At 44.4% G+C, this 25567-nt stretch overlaps 2 protein-coding genes across 2 annotated transcripts; one reads left to right on the top strand and one right to left on the bottom strand.

Annotated features, from left to right (window-relative positions):
* The first annotated feature begins 2952 nt into the window (after window positions 1–2952).
* Window positions 2953–6992, top strand: LOC123443302 (triose phosphate/phosphate translocator TPT, chloroplastic). Its single transcript, XM_045119639.1, has 12 exons — window positions 2953–3332; window positions 3660–3728; window positions 3834–3899; window positions 4027–4105; window positions 4660–4780; window positions 4877–4972; window positions 5240–5352; window positions 5461–5538; window positions 5627–5743; window positions 5979–6078; window positions 6194–6294; window positions 6757–6992. Exons 1-12 carry the CDS (start codon window positions 3079–3081, stop codon window positions 6769–6771), a joined length of 1209 nt encoding a protein of 402 aa, XP_044975574.1. The 5' UTR covers window positions 2953–3078; the 3' UTR covers window positions 6772–6992.
* Window positions 6993–8711: 1719 nt separating this feature from the next.
* Window positions 8712–12413, bottom strand: LOC123443301 (dnaJ homolog subfamily B member 4-like). Its single transcript, XM_045119638.1, has 3 exons — window positions 12008–12413; window positions 10918–11354; window positions 8712–9475 (listed from the first exon to the last, which is right to left on the bottom strand). The coding sequence occupies exons 1-3, from the start codon at window positions 12170–12172 to the stop codon at window positions 9037–9039; spliced, it is 1041 nt and encodes a 346-aa protein (XP_044975573.1). The 5' UTR covers window positions 12173–12413; the 3' UTR covers window positions 8712–9036.
* Window positions 12414–25567: the final 13154 nt, after the last annotated feature.

Raw genomic sequence — 25567 nt, 5'->3', positions numbered from 1 at the left:
TGGGGAGGTTAGAGATCAAGTTTCTAATGGATGGATTGGAATCTCTTGATCTCAACACATGAGTAGGTGGCTCTCGCTTAGAAAAATGAATATGGAAAGTGTATATGTGTTCTGAGTGCTTCCTTTGCGAATGAGAGGTGGTGGTTGGGTATATATAGCCATATAGGCATCTCCGAAAATCCAACCATTACAACATTATTTTCCAACTCGGTGAAACCGAAATGAATCTTGGTGGTACCGAGTTGCACTAAATGTGGCAACTTTTGAATTCTCGATGAGACCGATATATGAATCTCGGTGGTACCGATATGGTGACCTAGGGGAGTTTCCAAATCTCAGTGAGACCGATTTCAAAACATGGAATTTCCGATTCTTGAAATCGACAAACCAGAAAGTTGGTCACTGTCTTTCGGTGGCACCGATATGAAAGTTGGTGGTACCGAGAGATTAGGATTTGACAAAGGTTCTGTCTCTGGAAATATCGGTAGGGATGAAATGGAATCCTTGGTGGCACCAATTTTGATGTGTAGGCTTTGGACACAGATTTTGTGAGAGAAACCAGTTCATCATAAATACCTCACCCCCTTTTAATAGTATTGGTTTTCCTATGGACTCAAAAGTGTTTTTTCATAAATATAAAATGTAGAGTCCTCTTGCTTGAAGCTTGGCCAATCCTATTCCTTTTCTTGCATCAAGGGGTTTTTCCTCACAATCCTTTAGCCAATGCTCTCTATGGACTATACCTGAAATATACTAGTTAAAAGTGTTAGTCCAAAAGACAATGTATGTTGTCATGAATTAGTACAATCACCAAGGGAGCATATGTCCTTTCAGAGTGAGTTAGGGTTTCGGAGCGACGAGCCGTGTGGGACACACGTGGGATCATGAATGGGTCGGGCGTGTTAGGCGGACGTGCCTGAGCGCGCCCGGACTCCCCCAAATTCGTCCCATATTTGGGCTAGATATGAGAGGTGCCGGTCAGCCCGGGCGTTTGAGGCCTATTTAAGGCATCCTCTGGGTCACTTTTTAATGAGCGGATAGTGATCGGACGGCCTGTCCGGACGTTTGAAACGGATATGAGGGGTCCGGATATATTGCTCTAATCCTATAGATCACCGTTCACACCCCCGACAGAAAGTGTGTCGATTGAATCGGGTGTGAGTTTAAAGGTGTACTACAAAATCGTTAAGTCAAATCATATGGCTGGAATCGATCTTTTCAAATACTAAGACACAATCAAAGCAAACCCAAACAACCTCCTATAGTTTTGTTTATGGGCGTTGCTACAAATCAACCGGTCGATTTCCCGAGGAAATCAGCCGAGTTGGCAGCGGTACGATCAGACGCTTTCAGCCGCACAATCAAACGCTCCCATGACAGCACCGCACAACGACTCCATGGCAGCGCTGCGCAACATCGATTGGCCCGACGATGCTCCATCGCAGCACTGACGATGCTTCATTGCAACCCCATCGAAGCTTCACCGGCTCGGGCAACGCTTCATTGCAACTCCGATGATGTTTCACTGCAGCGCGTAGCCGCCGCGGCGGGTTCCATCGCAGCAGCCGACGACCGCCGGCGATGCTTCACTGCAGCGCGCAACCGACACGACTGGTTCCATCGCAGCACCCCGACAACCTCCGACGAAGCTTTACTACAGCGCCACCGTCGCGCGGCGGTGCTCCGTCGCTACACTAACCTCCTCGAAGCTCCATCGGCACCCGGGCCGCCGGTGAAGTTTCCCTGCAGCGCGGCCACCGACGCATGGTGCTCCATTTCATCGCGGCGGGGTGTTGCGACGAAGCACGCGACGGCGGTGTCGAATTGATGTGGAAGCTATTACGCGCTGGGCGACTGCACCGAGCTGTGCGTGCTGGACCTGTCCAAAAACCGGCTCACCGGCGGCATCCCCGATGAGGTCTTCGGACTCCAGAAGCTCATCAAGCTGCTCCTGCTCGGCAACGCGCTGTCGGGGCTGCTTCCTCCGAGCGTCACCAACTGCGTGTCGCTGGTCCGGGTCCGGCTCCGGCTCGGTGAGAACCAGCTCGTCGGTCGAGATACCCAGGGAGATTGAAGCTGCAGAACCTGGTGTTCCCGGATCTGTATTCGAACAGGTTCACCGGACACCTTCCCGCCGAGCTTGCCAACATCACGGTGCTGGAGCTGCTCGACGTGCACAACAACAACTTCACAGGACACATCCCTCCGCAGTTCCCCGCTGTCGTCGGGGAAGAAATGTGAGCAGAGGAAGGAGATAAGGTTGGAAGGAAAAGCGGTGAATGGACCATGCCAGGTGTCACGTGGAGAGGAGGCTTACGTGAGTTTAAAATCATCCGATTGATTCTAATGCTTTTCCTTTGTTTATTTGACACATTTTAACTAGTGCACGCATTAAGGTAATCACAGCGGTAAAAATATAGAGTAAACAAACAGCTTACTCCCTCCGCATTAAAGTATAAGAGTCGTCTTACATTTTGTCACAAAGGTTGTAGTACGTACATTTTTAAGACAGAGGAAGTATATTCGTTTAAATATACCAAGTAAATGAAAATGAAGGGAGTTATATGAGCAGCAAAATGTCCCATAGCTTTCAAGCAGGAGACTGAGATTCCCGTGCCACGAGCTAACAATAACAATTAGAGTAACAGGCATAAAAATGGTTACATTTCCCAGCCGGAAACAGCAGCCTCTGGATCTTCTCCGGGCATTGTGTGGACGCCGGCCACTACTTTCCAAGCACGGCCTCACGAGCATCGCGTCGCGTCGCCGTCCGATTTCGCCCCTGGAAAATATCGCCCTTCCCGTCCCGGTCCAAAACCTTCTCCCATTTCGCGCAGCGGGGCCGCGCGCGGACGGCGACGTCCGCCCCGCCCGACCCGACCCCGTCCTCTCCTCTCGTCTCGTCTCCTTCCCCAAACTCTATCAACAATCGCAGCGGCCTATCCTCCCCCGCGCGCGTCTCCGCCACCCAAATCCCTCCGCTCCCACCCATAAACTTATCCAAAACCGCCCGCCCCATCCCCGCTCCAGCCCCCGCGCACAACGCGATCGCCCCAGACTCCCCGCGCTGCTGCAGCAATGCCGGCCCTCGGGACGCTCTCCGCCGGCGGCGCCGCCGCCGGCGTCGCCGGCCTGCTCCGCCTCCGCCGCGGCCCCGCCCTCGCCTCGCCCCTGCCGGCCGCCGCCCGCGCCGGCGCCGTCCACGACGGCGCCCAGCTCGTCTGGGGCCGCCAGCTCCGCCCCGCCCTCGTCCTCCCCGCCGGCCTGCTCCCGCTCCAGGCCTCCAAGAGGCTCACGCTCCGCCCGCCCGCCGCCTCCGCTGACCCCGCCGGGTGAGTGATCATTCCGTGGCGCCACGTGCGTCTCCACGCTGGAAGCTTCTAGAAACTCCTCTGGCCGGCCGTTTTGTTTAGTTACATACTGCAGTTGGTTTCCTCGCTCCCACGCGCCGCACAGAAAAATAAATTCAGCCACATTTGCGCTGCTGCACATGCTAGCGGCACGACTTCAAATATTCTGGTCCCACCTGCAGCCACATTGATCGCTGATCGGTGGGGCTCACAGCGCCGAAATCCGTGCCCTGTGCCTGATACTGGACTTGGGAGCGCACTTATAACAATCTTATTACTTTCTGACTGACTGTGGTTATTGTATAATAGGGAGGCCAAGTCGGCAGGGTTGCTGGAGAAGTACCCTGCAATCACCACCGGCTTCTTCTTCTTCATGTGGTACATTCTCGCTGCCTCACTCAACACGCCCACCGTTTGGCTTGATCGATCTTGCAGTGATTTTATTCAGCTAATTTGTGCATTCTGCCGCAAGTGATCCTGCAGGTACTTCCTGAACGTGATATTCAACATCCTCAACAAGAAGATCTACAACTACTTCCCCTACCCATAGTAAGTGTGTTGTCTGCATCCTTGCCTTTTGTTTCGAAACGATGAAGATCAGCGGCCTCACTGATCTTGCTTTCAGTTCTTGTGCCTGAGTTGCAACTTACACTGGAAATGGCACTGCTGGTTGCAGCTTTGTCTCCGTGATCCATCTACTTGTGGGGGTCGTGTACTGCCTCCTCAGCTGGGCCGTTGGTCTCCCGAAGCGCGCGGTAACTCTAACCGCCTTGCTGTAGTGTTGTGTTTTCTTTGGGAATTCACACAGTGGGCAGAATGGTCCTCAGTTGATGGGCCTCCTGTAAATTCATAAAAGTACAACGGCCTCACTGAGACTGTAGTATTTCATTTAAAGTTCATAAATATTGTTCAACTGATAGGCTTCCTGTAAATTCCATTATAATGTTGCACTCATGGATCATATGTCACTGCCATGTTTAAGCATCTGTATAAAATGTAGGAAATCTTATAATTTCATGTTTCATAAAAGAATTGCAGTTGTTAAGTAAATTGTACAGACCCTTTATTTCAACCGTAAAGGTAATCTGTTGTTGTTTGTGTGGTCAATAAGCTTCAACTAAACTTGATCCACACCCTTCATCTTTTCATACATTAGAAAAGTCTGTGTCCATTAATTAGAATAGCATGCCTCTAAATTGACAACATATTAGAAGAATTTATCATATCAATAGCTGCTTCTTATCAAGGCCATGTTTCTTATCTTGAAATTTGCTTCAAAAAATAATGCAAATTACCGCATCTTCCGTAGCCGATCAATGGAACGCTCCTGAAGCTGCTCTTTCCGGTGGCACTGTGCCATGCTCTTGGTCATGTCACAAGCAACGTGTCCTTTGCTACTGTTGCAGTCTCGTTTGCCCACACTATTAAAGGTGCCTATTTCATGTGCAGATTTCATTTTGGAGTTCTCTTGTCCCTTTTCTGTTTTATATGCTAATTCTTCTCTGTGTTACATAATTGCTATGCAGCTTTGGAGCCCTTCTTCAATGCAGCTGCTACCCAGTTTGTCCTTGGACAGACAGTTCCCTTGTCTCTGTGGTTGTCTCTTGCCCCTGTTGTGCTTGGTAATTTCTCAATTAAGCCTTCTGTTACCAGTTCACTACTAAAGCTGTAGAAATTATTTTTTAGTATAAGAAACCAGTTAAAATTATTGGATACAGTGATTAAAAGACCGGTGATATCTTGATCAGACAAGTTTCTCTAGTGGCACAATTCCTGTTCTGTCATTGTTATCATTTTTCACTTGATAGCACGTGCTAAATAGTACTAGTAACTTATTTGGTCCGTGCCTTCTTCTTCTTCAACCTATTTAACTACTTGAACATGACCAGGTGTTTCAATGGCATCCCTCACTGAACTGTCGTTTAGCTGGAAGGGTTTCATCAATGCTATGATCTCTAACATCTCGTTCACTTACCGGAGTATTTATTCCAAAAAAGCCATGGTTTGTGCCTGTTTTCTTCTTATCGTTTGACTCATCATATCTCGTGTTGCCTTTTCGGCTCTTTGTGGTTCAATTCCTTTGTTTTACTAACCATTTTTGTCGTTGCAGACTGACATGGATAGCACCAACGTGTATGCTTACATCTCAATAATTGCTCTAGTTGTCTGCATACCACCTGCACTTATTGTAAGTGTGATAAATAGCCCAAATAAAAAAGCTTTCGTGTGCTATGCTTCACATTCACGTTTCTTATTTTGAATGACCAACCTTGCAGATTGAAGGACCACAACTAATGCAGTATGGATTAAACGATGCAATTGCAAAAGTAGGTCTGACAAAATTTGTATCAGATCTTTTCCTGGTGGGATTGTTCTACCATCTCTATAATCAGGTAACCAGTTGCATAGGCTCTTGTTGGAATAATTAAGTCTGGCATTTGAGCTTTCTGTTGCCACTACGCCATACCATTTGCAATAACATGAGCCATGCAATGACTGTACCGGCATTTGTTTCTTATGCAATATAGAGATCAACATTTAGCAGCAGTTAATCGTGATGTTGCCAAACTAGAACATTCCATTTTTGATGGTTTCATCTGCTATAATCTGTTACATGGCTCATGGCAGATTGCTACAAACACTTTGGAGCGGGTGGCCCCTCTGACACATGCTGTTGGCAATGTGTTGAAAAGGGTTTTCGTCATTGGTTTCTCTATCATCATTTTTGGTAAATAAAATGTCCCATTATTTATTATGACTAAATATTATTTGCCCGATTGTCCTTTTTTCTACGGCATGGGTTTATGCCTAGTTTTAACACTTGCTAAATCTTGTGTGAGCAGGCAACAAAATTACCACACAGACTGGAATCGGAACTTGCGTTGCAATAGCTGGTGTTGCCATCTACTCGTACATCAAAGCTAAGATCGAGGAAGAGAAAAGGGTAAGCTTCCCCTCAATTATTCCACTATCTCCTAATCTGAGTACATGTAAAGAGGAACCAATATGAGCTGTTTCTAACAGGAATATGGTTATACAGCTTTGGTACCACTGAAGGACCAAATAATTGAAAGTTTCTTGATTAACCCAAGCAACATAACATATTTTTCTGTTCTTGGTTACCCCCGGAAAGATAATTTACTAAAAATAATTCTTCCTCTAGGTTACCCCAAGAATATATCACATATTTTTCTAATCGACCAAGACCCTCACAATGTCAAAATCAGCTAGTCAAAAAGTATAAGTAACAAGATGAAAACCTTTCAACAATTGGATTGGTATGGTCAATGCTAACCATGGTTGTAAAGAAGACAAATTTGGAGTTATAAACATTTTTTCCTTCTACGTTCAATCCAAGAGTCATGTTAATGCCGCAATCTTATTTATCATGCTCACATCTTTGCAGGCGAAGGCTGCGTGATGAGGTGACTGCTGTGAATATGGTCTGATGGTTTCCGGTGCTGCATTGCCCCGGAGATGACATGGACGAATCGCTTCTTCGTTATTTGTTTTTTGTTTTTCAGTTATCTGCTAAAGTGTTCCCTTGTGAGGTCGAACAGCTACATTGCAGATGGTAAGACCCGTTGTTTCCATCAGATGAGAGAGCTCAGATGTGCAGTAATAAACGCTCGTACTTGTAAAGGCTTTTCGTTTTGTGTGTGAGGACCCAGTTATCTTCTTTGTACCCTCCTTTCGTTAGTTCTTCTGCTATGCAATGTTGGACTCTCAGAGACCGTCAAGTCTTCTGTAGCGTGTCCCTAGCTCTTCTATTTTTTTTTACTTTCTGACGCGCCTCATCAGTTAGACCATATACACGCATAATGTGACACACGTTTGATAGGTAAGTTTAGGAGAAGAATACTGTTAGGGCTTCTCCAACCCCGCGGACTGGTCATAAGGATACAAGAACTGGCCATCCATTCATGTCTCTTAAACGTGCACGCCTATTTTTTTTTTTTAAGTCCGCAACACTCAGAATAATTACAGAAATTGCATAATTCATCAAAGAATAACACCCACGTATCCCTAATACAACAATGGTTCAAATATAAATATTACATCCAAGATAAGTGGATGTTCAACAAGTTTTTGAATTCATCGATACTCCAAATCGGATCACGTCGTCTCACTCACTGTGCTCCTTGAGCTTCATCAAGCAATTTATGAACATAAATGGTCTGCCCTTAGTTCCGTGATACAACACGGCAACGCGTCCGGCCTATACACCGTGATGATTATCAAATTGTAATATTGAGTGAATGTATGAATTATGATCAACATTAGAGAAAAGAAACACAAAAACTTACTATCTCCTCGGTTGACGAGCTTGGTGGACACCTTCTTTCCACTTGTGTAATCGTATCGCAAAACTTTATGACGGAGTTGAAGAAAATGTACCACCGATGGCCTAGCGAGTAGCGGCTTCACATTGCATTCATAAAGAACGCGTGGCCACCTTCTAAAAATAGGGGTGATTACCGTAGATAGGCTGGGTCATTCGGGGCAATAATTGATGCTACTACAGCAATAATGGAAATAACATATGCTACAGCAAAAACTACATCTATACATGGCGGCCCCACACACAGCTTTGTTTAACAAGCATCATCCTTCATTTCTTTTTAAATGCTCCACATGTACCTCAAAACTTACTTCATGACGGAGTTAAAGATGATGTACCACCAATGACCTAGTAACTTCACATTACATTCGGTGGATCACGTGCAAGTCATAGGATGCAAAGTGTCTTTGCTCATGAAACTAACCATGCATGTTTTGTCAAAAGGTCGAGGCCATTGCCTCATGCCTACCCAGATACAACCTTCCACGCATCGTAGAACTCACGATTCATTACCACGTACCCCGTATTTATGTTCATCACAGAAAGAAAAAAAATCAATGAAATAGCTCAATGACATTTGACCGAACAACTGCCGGCATGTCGTCCGCCATGAACGGCGTCAGTGAGGAGGCGAGGCTACCAGACCGTGTGACAGTCGAACAAGTATAGGGAAGTCGTCAGACGAGGAGGTTTAACAGCATGGTGTCCGCCATGGACAACGTCTGTGTGTGTTGGGGGGGTGGGGGGGGGGGGGGGTGTTACCATACAGTGTGACGGTTGAAGAAGTATAGGGAAGGAGGTTGCAAAGCAAGGGAGGAGCAAGGATAGAGTGGAATAAGTCCTACCCACGGACAAATAACAATACGGGTCCGTTGAATGGCAAACTACGTATGTGGGTGTTTTGAGTTCAGCGTTGGAGACTTCCCTCACGCTCCATCTAACAACAATGGCTCAACTGACGACAAGCTCATGTATAGTTCCTATGTCTGAGAATGCACCATAGTTCCTTATGTCATTTGTACACAGAAACCACAGTTCAAATAGCATATAACAAAACCAAATTATCCCGACAAGACAGGGTACAAAATCTCTATAACCTTTCTGGACTCAAACCTTCTTTCAATCCCGAGGAAGAACATATTAAGACATCAACAACAACCAGCCTGGTCACATATGTGAAAAAGCCTCTACCAAGTTATGGGGGAAAACAACACATAGAATGACAACATCATTTCTACAGGTATGTAATGGAATAACCAATTCCGGACGGATAGAAATCTATCTAGCCACATGCTGGAGATATTCACAGTCGCTTTCATCAGCCTATAGAAATGACACATAGGGCTAAGAACCCAAAAGCCTTTTGATCCCAGCTTTCTGGTCAGATGTCAGCCTGGAAGGGAACTTGATGCTGAACTTTACGCGCAGATTTCCCTTCTTACCGGGCTCCTTGGGTATCGGCATGCCCTCTCCAGGGATCACCTCTTCATAGCTAGGGTGGATCACCGAGTTAACTTGTATGGACAGGCTCCGCCCGTCAAGCGTTGTGAGATGCAAGGTATAGCCAGTCAGTGCTTCCACCAAGGAGATCTTCTGTGTCATGACGAGATCGTTTCCTTCCCTGGTGAAAACATCATGGGGCTTCTCTTCAATGATGAAGACAATATCAGCAGCTATCATGCTTGGAGATTCATTCCCCTTTTCAGGGAAGGTGATCTTTGTCCCCTTCTTCCAACCAGGCTTCACATCTATTGTCAGAATTTCTTCTACCTGGGAAACTCTCCTGAAAATATAAGTAAAATTAGCAAGCGGACACCAAATAAAAGAATGGTCCTGAAATAAAACATTGATATATTTATGTCAAAGCATAACACCAGGTATTCACAACATAGCCACAGAGCTAAATATGCAAAATGATTTTCAAGGAAGATGCAGATGAATAAAAATTGTCAAGGATTATCATAAAATACAAATATAATGTATATATATAAACCATCCATACAAAAATCCTAATGTAACCGTCAACACCATGCACACAACCTTAGGGTGGAAATGACACCCATGAAGATAAAACAATTTCAGAAGTCTCTTAAAGCCACCTCAAAGCTAGACCACCTGATGCTTAGGCTCTACCTACTAAGGCTGCATGGTAGCGCCCTTCAGACCGACCTATGCAGGGCTTCACTATCACATGAAAAAAATGTTTAACAAGAATACCCACCTGGGCACTGACTACTTCAAAAGTGAGGCAACAATCAATATGCATACATGAACCCAAACGCTGTATAGCCCTTTTTAGAATGTTCTCTACGTATTAGCAAAGCACACCAACTGGAGAAAGATCAGAAGGCGTTCACAAGGGAAGAATGAAAAGCTATCCTAGAAAGGAAACATGTAACGGTTATCTCTTCAGAGAAAACGTGTCAGAAAACATATGCTATTTGGCATGTCCAGATTTTTGAACAAAATGTACACCAGAATCCGAGTCAGATTCTGACACTCATGTCCGCATCCAATGCAGAATATACTATAACAACTGCACTTGCATTTTCTTTGGCAATTTAATCTCTTATTACATAATTTACAAGATACAAGTGTTAACTATGTGAAGAATAAAAAATGATCCATCCAGAAAAATTCCCAACTTGGATAGCCGAATCCGAGTCGGATTCTGACATGTATCAGTGTACAAGTAAAACTCATGTAAAACATGCTATTCATACTACATAGCTCTAAGATTGAATAGAAAGAGTGAGCAATGAAGAGTCTGGTTTCTTGTGCTCAGCAAGGAAATAAGACAATCAATTCAAAGGGCTGCTACAGTTATTAATAGGTATCATCCCTGTGCTACAAAAACTATACAAATACCAGACGATCTATGGCTCCAAACAAATTCTCAATTCTTTCTAGAAAGTATAAAGCCAGCCGCTAAACAACAAAATGCAACTTAGCTTCACAAGGACATCTTGATTTGTTGACTAATCTGAAAAAATTACACAGCTATTTCTAACAGTTGAGTGGAAACTAAATCAATTTGTCACAACGATACTGGACATGCACAGGCCATAGAAGAACAATATGGTTGCTCCAAATAGAAGTTTTTAATGCAATTAATTCACCGACGATAATCCGTTGAATCCCTATAGCCTATAGGAGGTTACACACCGCAATTTCTCATAGCTACGTGCTTAGCTGAAAAGTTACAGGAACTTCAAGGAAGCTTACCCACTGGCCTCTATGACCTCTCTTGAGATTTTCATCTTTTTGGCTACACCCTTGTACAAATCCGCAAGGGTCACTGGAAGTCGATTCTCAATGGGTGCCGGTTTGTGTGATGGACGCGGCATACTGCCAGCAGAACTCTCCGCACCAAATCGTGAAGCGAGATACTCGTTGCTAAACACGCCCCCACCATAAGATCTTGGTTCCCCTCTCATGCTGCCACCCGGCATGCCACCCAGGCCGAAAGGCCCAGAAAATCCGAAGAACTCAGCAAATATATCATCCGCACTCCTTGGATTGAAGTGAAATGAGGTTGACTGGCCACCGCCAGGGTAGAAGGAAGATGCACCGGGACCTCCCGCCCCTGGAGGCGGCTGCCCCTTGAGCCCTTCTTCCCCTAGCTGGTCATATATTGTGCGTTTCTGTGAATCGCTAAGGACCTGAAACGTCATAAGGCAACACATAGCATCAATGCACATTTATAGCAAATGACTGGAAGTAGAGACTTAACAAATTATTGGAAGTTAAACTTGCTAAACAATTGCATGATCTGGTCAAAAAATATCGTTTCTAAACTGCACTACAGATAATACCAACCGATGAACAATTTAGTCATTGACAATTTAACCATGTGGATGCTTGCGCTAAAAGATGTCAAAGGAGTGGATTAAAGTTTGCATGAACAGAGAAGTGTCTTTAAACTTGCAACAGTTTTTTCGGGTCCCTGCTTAAGATTATTTCTAAATCCCCGATTCTGAACAATGATGCAATGCAATTCTATCCATCTCCAGCTTACACAATATAAAAGTTTAAAGGATAGCATATCATATCGCTGGATGCAGTGAGACCTACAGGTACAACAAAGGGCATACAACATTGTGTCAAAACTGGCACTTGAAGGAAATCTTCCCATCCGCACACGTAATGACAAGGACGATCGATCTGAATTGATCGCATACATAGATTCACAAGGATAAAAACGTGAACTTTCATGATTGGCGATGAACTGATTTGGCTAATCGGCAAACGGCTCAAGAGCGGGAGAAAAAAGAAATCTAATATTCACAAGAGGAGATCAAAAAAGAAAAGCAACCTCGTACGCCTCGGAGATCTGCTTGAACTTGGCCTCCGCCTCCTTCTTGGTGGTGGGGTTCTTGTCCGGGTGCCACCGCATGGCGAGCTTGCGGTAGGCCTTCTTGAGGTCGTCGTCGCTGGCGCCACGGTCAACGCCGAGGACCTTGTAGTAGTCGACCCCCATCTCCTTAGGCGCCGGAGCTGCCGGCTCCGTCCGCCGGCGGCCGCCCCGCGTGGACGACGACTCTGCTGGCTTCCGCTTGGTTCCGCCGGCCCCTCGAATCTTGCCGGCCTTCACGTCCCCGTCTCCCTCACCGGAGAGGTTCGGTCGGTCTCCCTTATCGCACACCGCTGCGCCGAGCCGTGCGTGGCCTCGGTGCCCGGTTCCGTTTCGTGCTCGTGACGGGAAAGGCGGCTCGCACCGGGTTGGGAGGAAATTAGTTAAGGGGTGGAAGCTTCCAGAAGCATACCATACGTGTACTCGTGGAATTCGGTCGCGGTTGGGCTCTTCGGCGCGGGCCGGACGTCCCGTGGGACCCTGTCATGCCATCTTTGCGTAGTGGGCCAGCCCAGATGTCCTTTTGTTGCACCGGTTATACGAATCTCCTAGAAAATTTGCAAAAAAGGAACCTCGTCGAAGAAGGTTCCCCCGGTTTTTGTGGCAATGTTATTTCTCTGGTTTTTTACCGGATGTTTTTTTTTCTCTTTCTTTTTTCCTAATTCATGATTTTTTTAATTTGCGAATCAATCTATGATTTGATGGTTAGGAGGATATTAATTTTCCCTGCCTATCAGGGTTAAGTCCTAGATTTGACAATGCTCACATTTTTTTGGATTTGTGTCAAGGCTTTCAGCGATCTGTGCTCAGTGAAAGGAGACATTTTCGTCAACTACAAAGGCGTTGAAGACAACTTCATCAATCCTAAAATGATGTGTAGATTCAGTCTTTTAGGGTGCTTGAAGGAGTAGGGTGTGTCTGCACATCCATAGTAGTGAATGTGCGTATGTATGAGCGTTTATATTTATACTGTGTTTAAAAAACATTGTTTTTCAAATTCGTGAAAATTTGTCTAAAATTCATAAATATTTCTCAAATTTGAACATTTTACTCAAGTCTGTAACAAATTTCTTAATTTTCTTAACTTTTTCTCAAATTCACAAACATTTCTCAAAAATTACAAACATTTTTCTCAAGTTCATGATTTGTTTCTCAAACTACTAATTTTTAAAAAAATTCATGAACTTTTATATTTCAAATTCATGATTTTTTTAAATACACGTAAATTTCTCAAGTTTGTGAACTTTTTTCAAACTCCTCAAACGTATAAAGGTTTTTAAATTGGAAAACTTATTTTGAATTTGCAAACTATTTTTTTAACCCGCGATCACCTTTTTACTTCACCGGAATTTCAAAACTAATCGAAAATTGATCATTTTTTTCTAAGACAGCAAACCAACAGCATGGAAGACAAACGAGAAAAAAAAAACTAGAAACAACGAGCATGCGGGGGGAACAAGCCGAGCACATTGGCGACTGGATGAGCGGAGCCTACTGGGCCACGACCCATGTGGCGCTGTGCGCATAGAAGAAGGTCTAGAGGTTGCATCCCTTTTAATTAAATCATTTCCTATGTCGTCTCGTTCTCAGCGGTGACAGTCTCTTTTTCAATTCATTATCAGAGAAAATGGAATGACGGTGATCCAATCTCAAATGTATATGCATGTATATGTACGGTTGTATATGTACTGCGTGAAAAAAATATTAAACACGTCTAGCGAGCGGCCGGCCCAAAATGAAAATATTTTGTTCCCTTAATCTATAAATGGAAATATTTTGTCCTCCCTAATCCATATTAAGAAAAGTAAACATGTGTGAACATATGTGAGCAGAAAAGATAATAACAAGTATAACCATTTATGTTGGACAGATGTGAACACACTTAATTCAGATTTTCAAAATTTTAAAAATTCATTGGAACACTTGCGTCGTGCTCTTCGAAACTAGATCCCTCGTGGTATATTTTGATGAAAAAATTTATGTGCAATTTAATCTTTGTTTTGTGCAGCTAGCTAGTAGTCGATGTGCAACTAGTTGATAGTCCAAGTGCAAGTTTTCCATAAACCATGAACATGCAGTATTCACTCATGGCACCATCCAATATTATTCTACGACCGTGCAACATTCACATGTATGAATATGTCGATGAGAGTGTGTAACTCTACGATCATGCATGTGCGACTATGTCGATGAGAGTGTGTAATTCCGCGCCCACACATGTGCAACTATGACGATGAGAGTGTGCAACTCTGTGGCCACATGTGCAACTAGGGCAATGAGAGTGTGCAACTCTGTGACCACACATGTGCGACTAGGGCAATGAGAATGTGCAACTCCGCGGCCATGCACATGCAACTAGGTCGATGAGAGTGTGCAACTTCGTCTGTTGCTCGACCAATTGCCTGGCAGACTATGTGTAACTTAATATGTTGTCCCTGCCAACTAGAACTACATATCCACAAATAAAAAGATGAAGGAGTTGTACATCGACTACTAGACGGTTGGCTGGAACAATAGATTCTATGACACCTCATTGAAATTGTGTAGTTGACATGCATGATACTATCTATAATACTCCCATTACGGACAACCTTAGCTAGCGAGCGCCCACATGATTAGATGTTCCCGAAAAACATTACCTTCTTGACGGAGAAGGGAGCATCTAATTTTCCCAAACTTGCACTTCTAGCTACACCGATGATGGTGGGTTATTGTTGATATGCCTATATTTATGTGCATGACGTGACATGACATGTCACTCGTAGATTGTGCCACGTATATGTTTTCCTTCTTTTGCAAAAAGACCATCTCTATTATATTTTCTCCACTCATTTATATAAGATACATTTGTTTTTTTTAAGTTAAACTAGTGCATGTTTGACCAAGTTTTAGAAAAAATATATCAATGTCCATAATACATAATTTATATCATCTGATTCATCATGGAAACTAGTTTAATATTTTATCAATTAGGTATTATAGATGTTGTTATTTTATTTTATAATCTTGATCAAACATTCAAATGCTTGACTTGCACGAAATCCATATATCTTATATTCTGGAAAAGAGGGAGTAACTTATAAAAAATCATCAGAAGTACAAAGTACCTCAAACATAATAAAATTACATTAAAGGTCCCTAGATCCCCGAACAACCACTACCGTTCTACAACGCTTGTTTTCATCGTTTTTCTATTGGAGCCGGCTTGACCTTGTCAATGACAGTCAAGAAGCCTTCATGCACGTGCTCATAAGAATCAACATCGTGAAGTCATAATCTTTGCCATTGAATCTTTGAATCGAGCTAAAACGTCTCACACCAGATCCCATCGTCGTGAACGCATGGTAAGAAACAATAACCTCGCCGCCCCAAAGAGATTGCAAGAATATACGCTGGAACTCAGTCGACTTTGTCCTGACAGACAAACACAAGGAGGATAGGAGCTTGGAAGATCAACTCATAGATGTCACTGCGACACCGGGAGAGATAATAAAAGAGAATGGATTTTCTACTCCTGGGTGCACCTAGACCCGCATGAACAGTGCAGCTGAAAAATATATAAAACAAAATAAAAGATTCTGAAATTTTGGGACATCAAACTAGATCAAAAGTTTTAGCTCCTTACAAAATTTCATGACAAAATAACATTCGAGTAGAGCCGACGAAAAAAAACAAATCAGTGTTCAAAATTTTGTTCACTTTTTAGCACTGATTTTGTTATTTTAGCTGAGGGCTCTTGAAATGTTATTTGTCACGAAAATTTACAGAAAGCTAAAACTTTGCATCTAGTTTGGTGTAAAAAAATCAGATTTTCCTGATCTTGTTTTCGATTTTTTCAAATGTACTGTTCATCCGGGTGCACCTACACCCGGGAGCAGTCATACCTTTCTCAAAATAAAACTAATCTAAACTACTAGACGAAACAAAGATGCCGAAATTCTCCTCCCCGCTACCTGCCGGTGGAGCAACATACATAGAAGACGAGAACCCATAGGCTTGTCGACGTAGCATGAGGGGAAAGAGTTCCTAGCCGCCGTCACCGTCACAAGAGGCATAGGAAAAAATGACGTAAATCTTATGTGAAATAGAATAAGTAAGTCTTAAAGAGGTTGTATGTAGATGAACCAACACTCCTTGCATAGGTTCCAAGGTAGAATAGGAGAGTAATCTTTTGTATTCTCACCTCCTATTGGACAAACTAGATAAACTCTACTGAAGTAGTTGAATGATGTTTTTGCAGAAAAGTACTCAAATAATAGTGTGTTGGTTGTTGACATGGCTATGGCGGATTCTGTAGAGGATTCTAATCTATTTGCCCACTACAATTAGGATGGACTAAATGCTTGCAGCTCGTGAGCATAATGAGCGTTCAATAGCTCGTCTCGTTAAGCTCGTAGCTCGCATCCTTGTACAAAGTCAAACACTTGTTTTAGCTTGTTAAACCTAATGAGCATAGTGAACAAGCTAACGAGTTTCACGAACAACTCGTTAAGTCTGTTGGTACAACTCAACATAAGTTCTTGTCTTATGTGACAATTTTTTTTGAGAACCAAAGTAAGCACACCTACTCCAGTGGGGGATTACATTCAGAGTACATTAACTTCTTATCCCATCATATTTTTTTGAATTGTTTAAATTGCTTACCACATGTATCACCTGGTAATCCTATCAGGAACATTGGCAATGAGAAGTTGGTCTCCTATGCTCCTTGCATCAGCAGGTAGTGACAACATTTCTGTGGTACCTCAATCGTTTATTCAATCTTTCGTAAGCCGTAACACATTATAGTCAATTAGTGAGTGCACACGAGCTTGACGAGTTTCAAACTAACATAGAGGATCGTGTGTGTTTTCTCTCGTCAAGCTTAAGGAGCCGAGCCTTAACGCGTATGAGTTTAACGAGCCAAACAACTCGTTAATTTACATACCTATATTGTTTGTTTGATTCATAGGATTACAACCATATGACTTTTTCCTTATGATTCATTTGTACTAGCTTTCACATGAAAATTCTCGTCCACTCCAACCTCTTGTAAGGAATGAAAATGGCATGCCACTCCATTCATGTGTTTTTCCCATTCACAAGTTCTAAAATTCTTGCCAATCAAATAGGCCATAATTTTGCCAACAAGCTAAACATAATATATTGGACATGCTCTCGGTGAAATATAAGAATGGTTTTGTGCGGACTATTTTGTAACAGTGAATATGTTTCTATGTACAGTTTGGCATGTCTGGAATGCATGGTAGAAAAACACAATAGCAGGAAAAAAATACAGGAATTGGATATTGTGCTTTGTAGATGACTATATGAACTTGGAACACATAAATTGTACAGTGTATCTACTTGGATGTTCCACATGAATTTCGCAAGAAATGTTTTCTTTATGACAGAAAGGAGAGGCGAGATAAATTGAAAACATAAAGTTTAAGAAATGTTAGAACCCTCAAAAATATGGGGGAAAGGAAGGACCCCGTTAGGAATTTTTGGAACTAAACATGCAATCCAAAGGGCACCACTGGAAAATTTCATATACGATTGTGCTCCTATTAAATTCATGTAAAATATGGTTGTTCCAAAAGGTTCTTGTGTTGGGGAACGTTGCATGGGAAACCAAAATTTTCCTACGCACACGAAGACTGTTGGGGAACGTCGCATGGGAAACAAAATTTTTCCTACGCGCAGGAAGACCTATCATGGTGATGTCCATCTACGAGAGGGGATGAGTGATCTACGTACCCTTGTAGATCGTACAACAGAAGCGTTAGAGAACGCGGTTGATGTAGTGGAACGTCCTCACGTCCCTCGATCCGCCCCGCGAACAATCCCGCGATCAGTCCCACGATCTAGTACCGAACGGACGGCACCTCCGCGTTCAGCACACGTACAACTCGACGATGATCTCGGCCTTCTTGATCCAGCAAGAGAGACGGAGAGGTAGAAGAGTTCTCCGGCAGCGTGACGGCGCTCCGGAGGTTGGTGATGACCTTGTCTCAGCAGGGCTCCGCCTGAGCTCCGCAGAAACGCGATCTAGAGGAAAAACCGTGGAGGTATGTGGTCGGGCAGCCGTGAGAAAGTCGTCTCAAATCAGCCCTAATTGCTCCATATATATAGGAGGAGGGAGGGGGGCCTTGCCTTGGGGTCCAAGGACCCCCCAAGGAGTCGTCCGAGCCAAGGGGGGGAGGACTCCCCCCCCAAACCGAGTTGGACTTGGTTTGGTGGGAGGAGTCCCCCTCCCTTCCCACCTCCTTCCCCTTTTTTTTTTCCTTTCCTCTTGATTTTTCTACTCTTGGCGCATTGGGCACTTGTGGGCTGTCCCACCAGCCCACTAAGGGCTGGTGTCGCTCCCACAATGCCTATGGGCTTCCCCGGGGTGGGTTGCCCCCCCGGTGAACTACCGGAACCCATTCGTCATTCCCGGTACATTCCCGGTAACTCCGAAAACCTTCCGGTAATCAAATGAGGTCATACTATATATCAATCTTCGTTTCCGGACCATTCCGGAAACCCTCGTGACGTCCGTGATCTCATCCGGGACTCCGAACAACATTCGGTAACCAACCATATAACTCAAATACGCATAAAACAACGTCGAACCTTAAGTGTGCAGACCCTGCGGGTTCGAGAACTATGTAGACATGACCCGAGAGACTCCTCTGTCAATATCCAATAGCGGGACCTGGATGCCCATATTGGATCCTACATATTCTACGAAGATCTTATCGTTTTGAACCTCAGTGCCAAGGATTCGTATAATCCCGTATGTCATTCCCTTTGTCCTTCGGTATGTTACTTGCCCGAGATTCGATCGTCAGTATCCGCATACCTATTTCAATCTCGTTTACCGGCAAGTCTCTTTACTCGTTCCGTAATACAAGATCCCGCAACTTACACTAAGTTACATTGCTTGCAAGGCTTGTGTGTGATGTTGTATTACCGAGTGGGCCCTGAGATACCTCTCCGTTACACGGAGTGACAAATCCCAGTTTTGATCCATACTAACTCAACTAACACCTTCGGAGATACCTGTAGAGCATCTTTATAGTCACCCAGTTACGTTGCGACGTTTGATACACACAAAGCATTCCTCCGGTGTCAGTGAGTTATATGATCTCATGGTCATAGGAATAAATACTTGACATGCAGAAAACAGTAGCAACAAAATGACACGATCAACATGCTACGTCTATTAGTTTGGGTCTAGTCCATCACATGATTCTCCCAATGACGTGATCCAGTTATCAAGCAACAACACCTTGTTCATAATCAGAAGACACTGACTATCATCGATCAACTGGCTAGCCAACTAGAGGCATGCTAGGGACGGTGTTTTGTCTATGTATCCACACATGTAAATGAGTCTTCATTCAATACAATTATAGCATGGATAATAAACTATTATCTTGATACAGGAATTATAATAATAACTAAACATTTATTATTGCCTCTAGGGCATAATTCCAACAGTCTCCCACTTGCACTAGAGTCAATAATCTAGCCCTCACATCACCATGTGAATTACATTGTAATAAATCTAACACCCATACAGTTCTGGTGTCGATCATGTTTTGGCCGTGGAAGAGGTTTAGTCAGCGGGTCTGCTACATTCAGATCCGTGTGCACTTTGCATATATTTACGTCCTCTTCCTCGACGTAGTCGCGGATGAGGTTGAAGCGTCGTTTGATGTGTCTGGTCTTCTTGTGAAACCGTGGTTCCTTTGCTAAGGCAATGGCACCAGTGTTGTCACAGAACAAGGTTATTGGATCCAGTGCACTTGGCACCACTCCAAGATCCGTCATGAACTGCTTCATCCAGACACCCTCCTTAGCCGCCTCCGAGGCAGCCATGTACTCCGCTTCACATGTAGAATCTGCTACGACGCTTTGCTTGGAACTGCACCAGCTTACTGCACCCCCATTAAGAATAAATACGTATCCGGTTTGCGACTTGGAGTCGTCCGGATCTGTGTCAAAGCTTGCATCGACGTAACCTTTTACGGCGAGCTCTTCGTCACCTCCATACACGAGAAACATCTCCTTAGTCCTTTTCAGGTACTTCAGGATATTCTTGACCGCTGTCCAGTGATCCACTCCTGGATTACTCTGGAACCTACCTGCCATACTTATGGCCAGGCTAACATCCGGTCTAGTGCACAGCATCGCATACATGATAGAACCTATGGCTGAAGCATAGGGGACGGAGCGCATATGCTCTCTATCTTCATCAGTTGCTGGGCACTGAGTCTTACTCAATCTCGTACCTTGTAAAACTAGCAAGAACCCTTTCTTGGACTGTTCCATTTTGAACCTTTTCAAAACTTTATCAAGGTAAGTGCTTTGTGAAAGTCCTATCAGGCGTTTTGATCTATCCCTATAGATCTTAATGCCTAGAATGTAAGCAGCTTCTCCTAGGTCCTTCATAGAGAAACTTTTATTCAAGTAACCTTTTATGCTCTCCAAAAGCTCTACGTTGTTTCCAATCAGTAATATGTCATCCACATATAATATTAGAAACGCCACAGAGCTCCCACTCACTTTCTTGTAAATACAAGATTCTCCAACCACTTGTATAAACCCAAATGCTTTGATCACCTCATCAAAGCGTTTGTTCCAACTCCGAGATGCTTGCACCAGTCCATAAATGGATCGCTGGAGCTTGCACACCTTGTCAGCAATTTTAGGATCGACAAAACCTTCGGGTTGCATCATATACAGCTCTTCCTTAAGGAAACCGTTAAGGAACGCCGTTTTGACATCCATCTGCCAGATTTCATAATCGAAAAATGCAGCTATTGCTAACATGATTCTGACGGACTTAAGCATCGCTACGGGTGAGAAAGTCTCATCGTAGTCAACTCCTGGAACTTGTGAAAAACCCTTTGCCACAAGTCGAGCTTTATAAACGGTCACATTACCGTCAGCGTCCGTCTTCTTCTTAAAGATCCATTTGTTCTGAATAGCCTTGCGGCCCTCAGGTAGTATCTCCAAAGTCCACACTTTGTTCTCATACATGGATCCTATCTCGGATTTCATGGCTTCTAGCCATTTGTTGGAATCTGGGCCCACCATTGCTTCTTCATAATTTGCAGGTTCATTGTTGTCTAACAACATGATTGATAAGACGGGATTACCGTACCACTCTGGAGCAGCGCGTGACCTCGTCGACCTGCGTGGTTCAACAGAAACTTGAACTGGAGTTTCATGATCATCATCATTAACTTCCTCCTCAACCGGCGTCGCAACGACAGAGGTTTCCCCTTGCCCTACGCCACCATCTAGAGGGATGAGAGGTTCGACAACCTCGTCAAGTTCTATCTTCCTCCCACTCAATTCTCTCGAGAGAAACTCCTTCTCGAGAAAAGCTCCGTTTTTAGCAACAAACACTTTGCCCTCGGATTTGAGATAGAAGGTGTACCCAACTGTCTCTTTTGGGTAACCTATGAAGACACACTTTTCCGCTTTGGGTTCCAGCTTTTCAGGCTGAAGCTTTTTGACATAAGCATCACATCCCCAAACTTTAAGAAACGACAACTTCGGCTTTTTGCCATACCACAGTTCGTATGGTGTCGTCTCAACGGATTTTGATGGTGCCCTATTTAAAGTGAATGCAGCTGTTTCTAATGCATAACCCCAAAATGATAACGGCAAATCAGTAAGAGACATCATAGATCGCACCATCTCTAACAAAGTACGATTACGACGTTCGGACACACCATTACGCTGTGGTGTTCCAGGCGGTGTTAACTGCGAAACAATTCCACATTGTCTTAAGTGAGCACCAAACTCGAAACTCAGATATTCACCCCCACGATCAGACCGTAGGAACTTGATCTTCTTGTTACGATGATTTTCCACTTTACTCTGAAATTGCTTGAACTTTTCAAATGTCTCAGACTTGTGCTTCATCAAGTAGACATAACCATATCTACTTAAATCGTTAGTGAAGGTGAGAAAATAACGATATCCGCCGCGTGCCTCCACGCTCATTGGACCACACACATCGGTATGTATGATTTCCAACAAGTCACTTGCACGCTCCATTGTTCCGGAGAACGGAGTCTTAGTCATCTTGCCCATGAGGCATGGTTCGCACGTGTCAAGTGAATCAAAGTCAAGTGACTCCAAAAGTCCATCAGCATGGAGTTTCTTCATGCGCTTTACACCAATATGACCTAAGCGGCAGTGCCACAAAAATATGGCGCTATCATTGTTTACTCTAACTCTTTTGGTCTCAATGTTATGTATATGCGTATTGCTATCAAGATTCAATATGAACAATCCTCTCACATTCGGTGCATGACCATAAAAGATGTTACTCATAGAAATAGAACAACCATTATTCTCAGACTTAAAAGAGTAACCGTCTCGCAATAAACAAGATCCAGATATAATGTTCATGCTCAACGCAGGCACTAAATAACAATGATTTAAGTTCATCACTAATCCCGATGGTAGCTGAAGTGACACTGTGCCGACGGCGATTGCATCAACCTTGGAACCGTTTCCTACGCGCATCGTCACTTCGTCTTTCGCCAGCCTTCGTCTATTCCGCAGTTCCTGTTTCGAGTTGCAAATATGAGCAACAGAACCGGTATCAAATACCCAGGCACTACTACGAGAGCCGGTTAAGTACACATCAATAACATGTATATCAAATATACCTGATTTTTCTTTGCCCGCCTTCTTATCTGCCAGATACTTGGGGCAATTGTGCTTCCAGTGACCCATACCCTTGCAATAGAAGCACTCTGTTTCAGGCTTAGGTCCAGCCTTGGGTTTCTTCGGCGGATTGGCAACAGGCTTGCCGCTCTTCTTTGAATTGCCCTTCTTGCCTTTGCCGTTTCTCTTGAAACTAGTGGTCTTGCTTACCATCAACACTTGATGCTCTTTACGGAGTTCAGACTCTGCGACTTTCAGCATCGCAAACAACTCGCCGGGAGACTTGTTCATCCCTTGCATGTTGTAGTTCAACACAAAGCCTTTATAGCTTGGCGGCAGTGATTGAAGGATTCTGTCAGTGATAGCTTCTTGCAGGAGTTCAATCCCCAGTTCAGCTAGACGGTTTGAGTACCCAGACATTTTGAGCACATGTTCACTGACAGACGAGTTTTCCTCCATCTTGCAAGCATAGAATTTATCGGAGGTCTCATACCTCTCGATCCGGGCGTTCTTCTGAAAGATAAACTCCAACTCCTGGAACATCTCAAATGCTCCATGACGCTCAAAGCGACGTTGAAGTCCCGGTTCTAAGCCATACAAGACTGCACATTGAACTATTGAGTAGTCCTCCTTACGTGCTAACCAAGCGTTCTTAACATCCTGATCAGCCGTAGCGGGTGGTTCATCTCCTAGCGCAGCATTAAGGACATAATCCTTCTTCCCAGCTTGTAAGATTAGCTTAAGATTACGAGCCGAGTCTACAAAGTTGCTTCCATCATCTTTAAACTTAGCTTTCTCTAGGAACGTATTAAAATACAGGATGACTCTCGCGTGAGCCATGATCTACAACACAAATATATTCAAAGTGGACTTAGACTATGTTCAAGATAATTAGAGTTCAACTTAATCAAATTATATGCTAAACTCCCACTCAAAAAGTACATATCTCTAGTCATTTGAGTGGTTCATGATCCACTTACACTATCCCAAGTCCGATCATCACGTGAGTCGAGAGTAGTTTCAGTGGTAAGCATCCCTATGCTAATCATATCAACTATATGATTCATGATCGACCTTTCGGTCTCATGTGTTCCGAGGCCATGTCTGCACATGCTAGGCTCGTCAAGCTTAACCCGAGTGTTCCGCGTGCGCAACTGTTTTGCACCCGTTGTATGTGAATGTTGAGTCTATCACACCCGATCATCACGTGGTGTCTCGAAACGACGAACTGTAGCAACGGTGCACAGTCGGGGAGAACACAATTTCGTCTTGAAATTTTAGTGAGAGATCACCTCATAATGCTACCGTCGTTCTAAGAAAAATAAGGTGCATAAAAGGATTAACATCACATGCAATTCATAAGTGACATGATATGGCCATCATTACGTGCTTCTTGATCTCCATCACCAAAGCACCGGCATGATCTTCTTGTCACCGGCGCCACACCATGATCATCCATCAACGTGTTGCCATCGGGGTTGTCGTGCTACATATGCTATTACTACTAAAGCTACATCCTAGCAAAATAGTAAACGCATCTGCAAGCACAAACGTTAGTATAAAGACAACCCTATGGCTCCTGCCGGTTGCCGTACCATCGACATGCAAGTCGATATTTCTATTACAACATGATCATCTCATACATCCAATATATCACATCACATCGTTGGCCATATCACATCACAATCATACCCTGCAAAAACAAGTTAGACGTCCTCTAATTTTGTTGTTGCATGTTTTACGTGGTGACCAAGGGTATCTAGTAGGATCGCATCTTACTTATGCAAACACCACAACGGAGATCTATGAGTTGCTATTTAACCTCATCCAAGGACCTCCTCGGTCAAATCCGATTCAACTAAAGTTGGAGAAACCGTCACTTGCCAGTCATCTTTGAGCAAAGGGGGTTACTCGTAACGATGAAACCAGTCTCTCGTAAGCGTACGAGTAATGTCGGTCCAAGCCGCTTCAATCCAACAATACCGCGGAATCAAGAAAAGACTAAGGAGGGCAGAAAAACGCACATCACCGCCCACAAAAACTTTTGTGTTCTACTCGAGAAGACATCTACGCATGAACCTAGCTCATGATGCCACTGTTGGGGAACGTCGCATGGGAAACAAAAAATTTCCTACGCGCACGAAGACCTATCATGGTGATGTCCATCTACGAGAGGGGATGAGTGATCTACGTACCCTTGTAGATCGTACATCAGAAGCGTTAGAGAGCGCGGTTGATGTAATGGAACGTCCTCACGTCCCTCGATCCGCCCCGCGAACAATCCCGCGGTCAGTCCCATGATCTAGTACCGAACGGACGGCACCTCCGCGTTCAGCACACGTACAGCTCGACGATGATCTCGGCCTTCTTGATCCAGCAAGAGAGACGGAGAGGTAGAAGAGTTCTCCGGCAGCGTGACGGCGCTTCGGAGGTTGGTGATGACCTTGTCTCAGCAGGGCTCCGCCTGAGCTCCGCAGAAACGCGATCTAGAGGAAAAACCGTGGAGGTATGTGGTCGGGCAGCCGTGAGAAAGTCGTCTCAAATCAGCCCTAATTGCTCCATATATATACGAGGAGGGAGGGGTCCTTGCCTTGGGGTCCAAGGACCCCCCAAGGAGTCGGCCGAGCCAAGGGGGGGAGGACTCCCCCCCCCAAACCGAGTTGGACTTGGTTTGGTGGGAGGAGTCCCCCTCCCTTCCCACCTCCTTCCCTTTTTTTTTTCCTTTCCTGTTGATTTTTCTTCTCTTGGCGCATTGGGCACTTGTGGGCTGTCCCACCAGCCCACTAAGGGCTGGTGTGGCTCCCAGAATGCCTATGGGCTTCCCCGGGGTGGGTTGCCCCCCGGTGAACTCCCGGAACCCAT

Source organism: Hordeum vulgare, chromosome 3H, assembly GCF_904849725.1.
Source record: "Hordeum vulgare subsp. vulgare chromosome 3H, MorexV3_pseudomolecules_assembly, whole genome shotgun sequence".
Classification (NCBI taxonomy): Eukaryota; Viridiplantae; Streptophyta; class Magnoliopsida; order Poales; family Poaceae; genus Hordeum; species Hordeum vulgare.
Note: the sequence above shows the minus strand (reverse complement) of the source record. Positions and strands in the feature narration are given on the sequence as shown.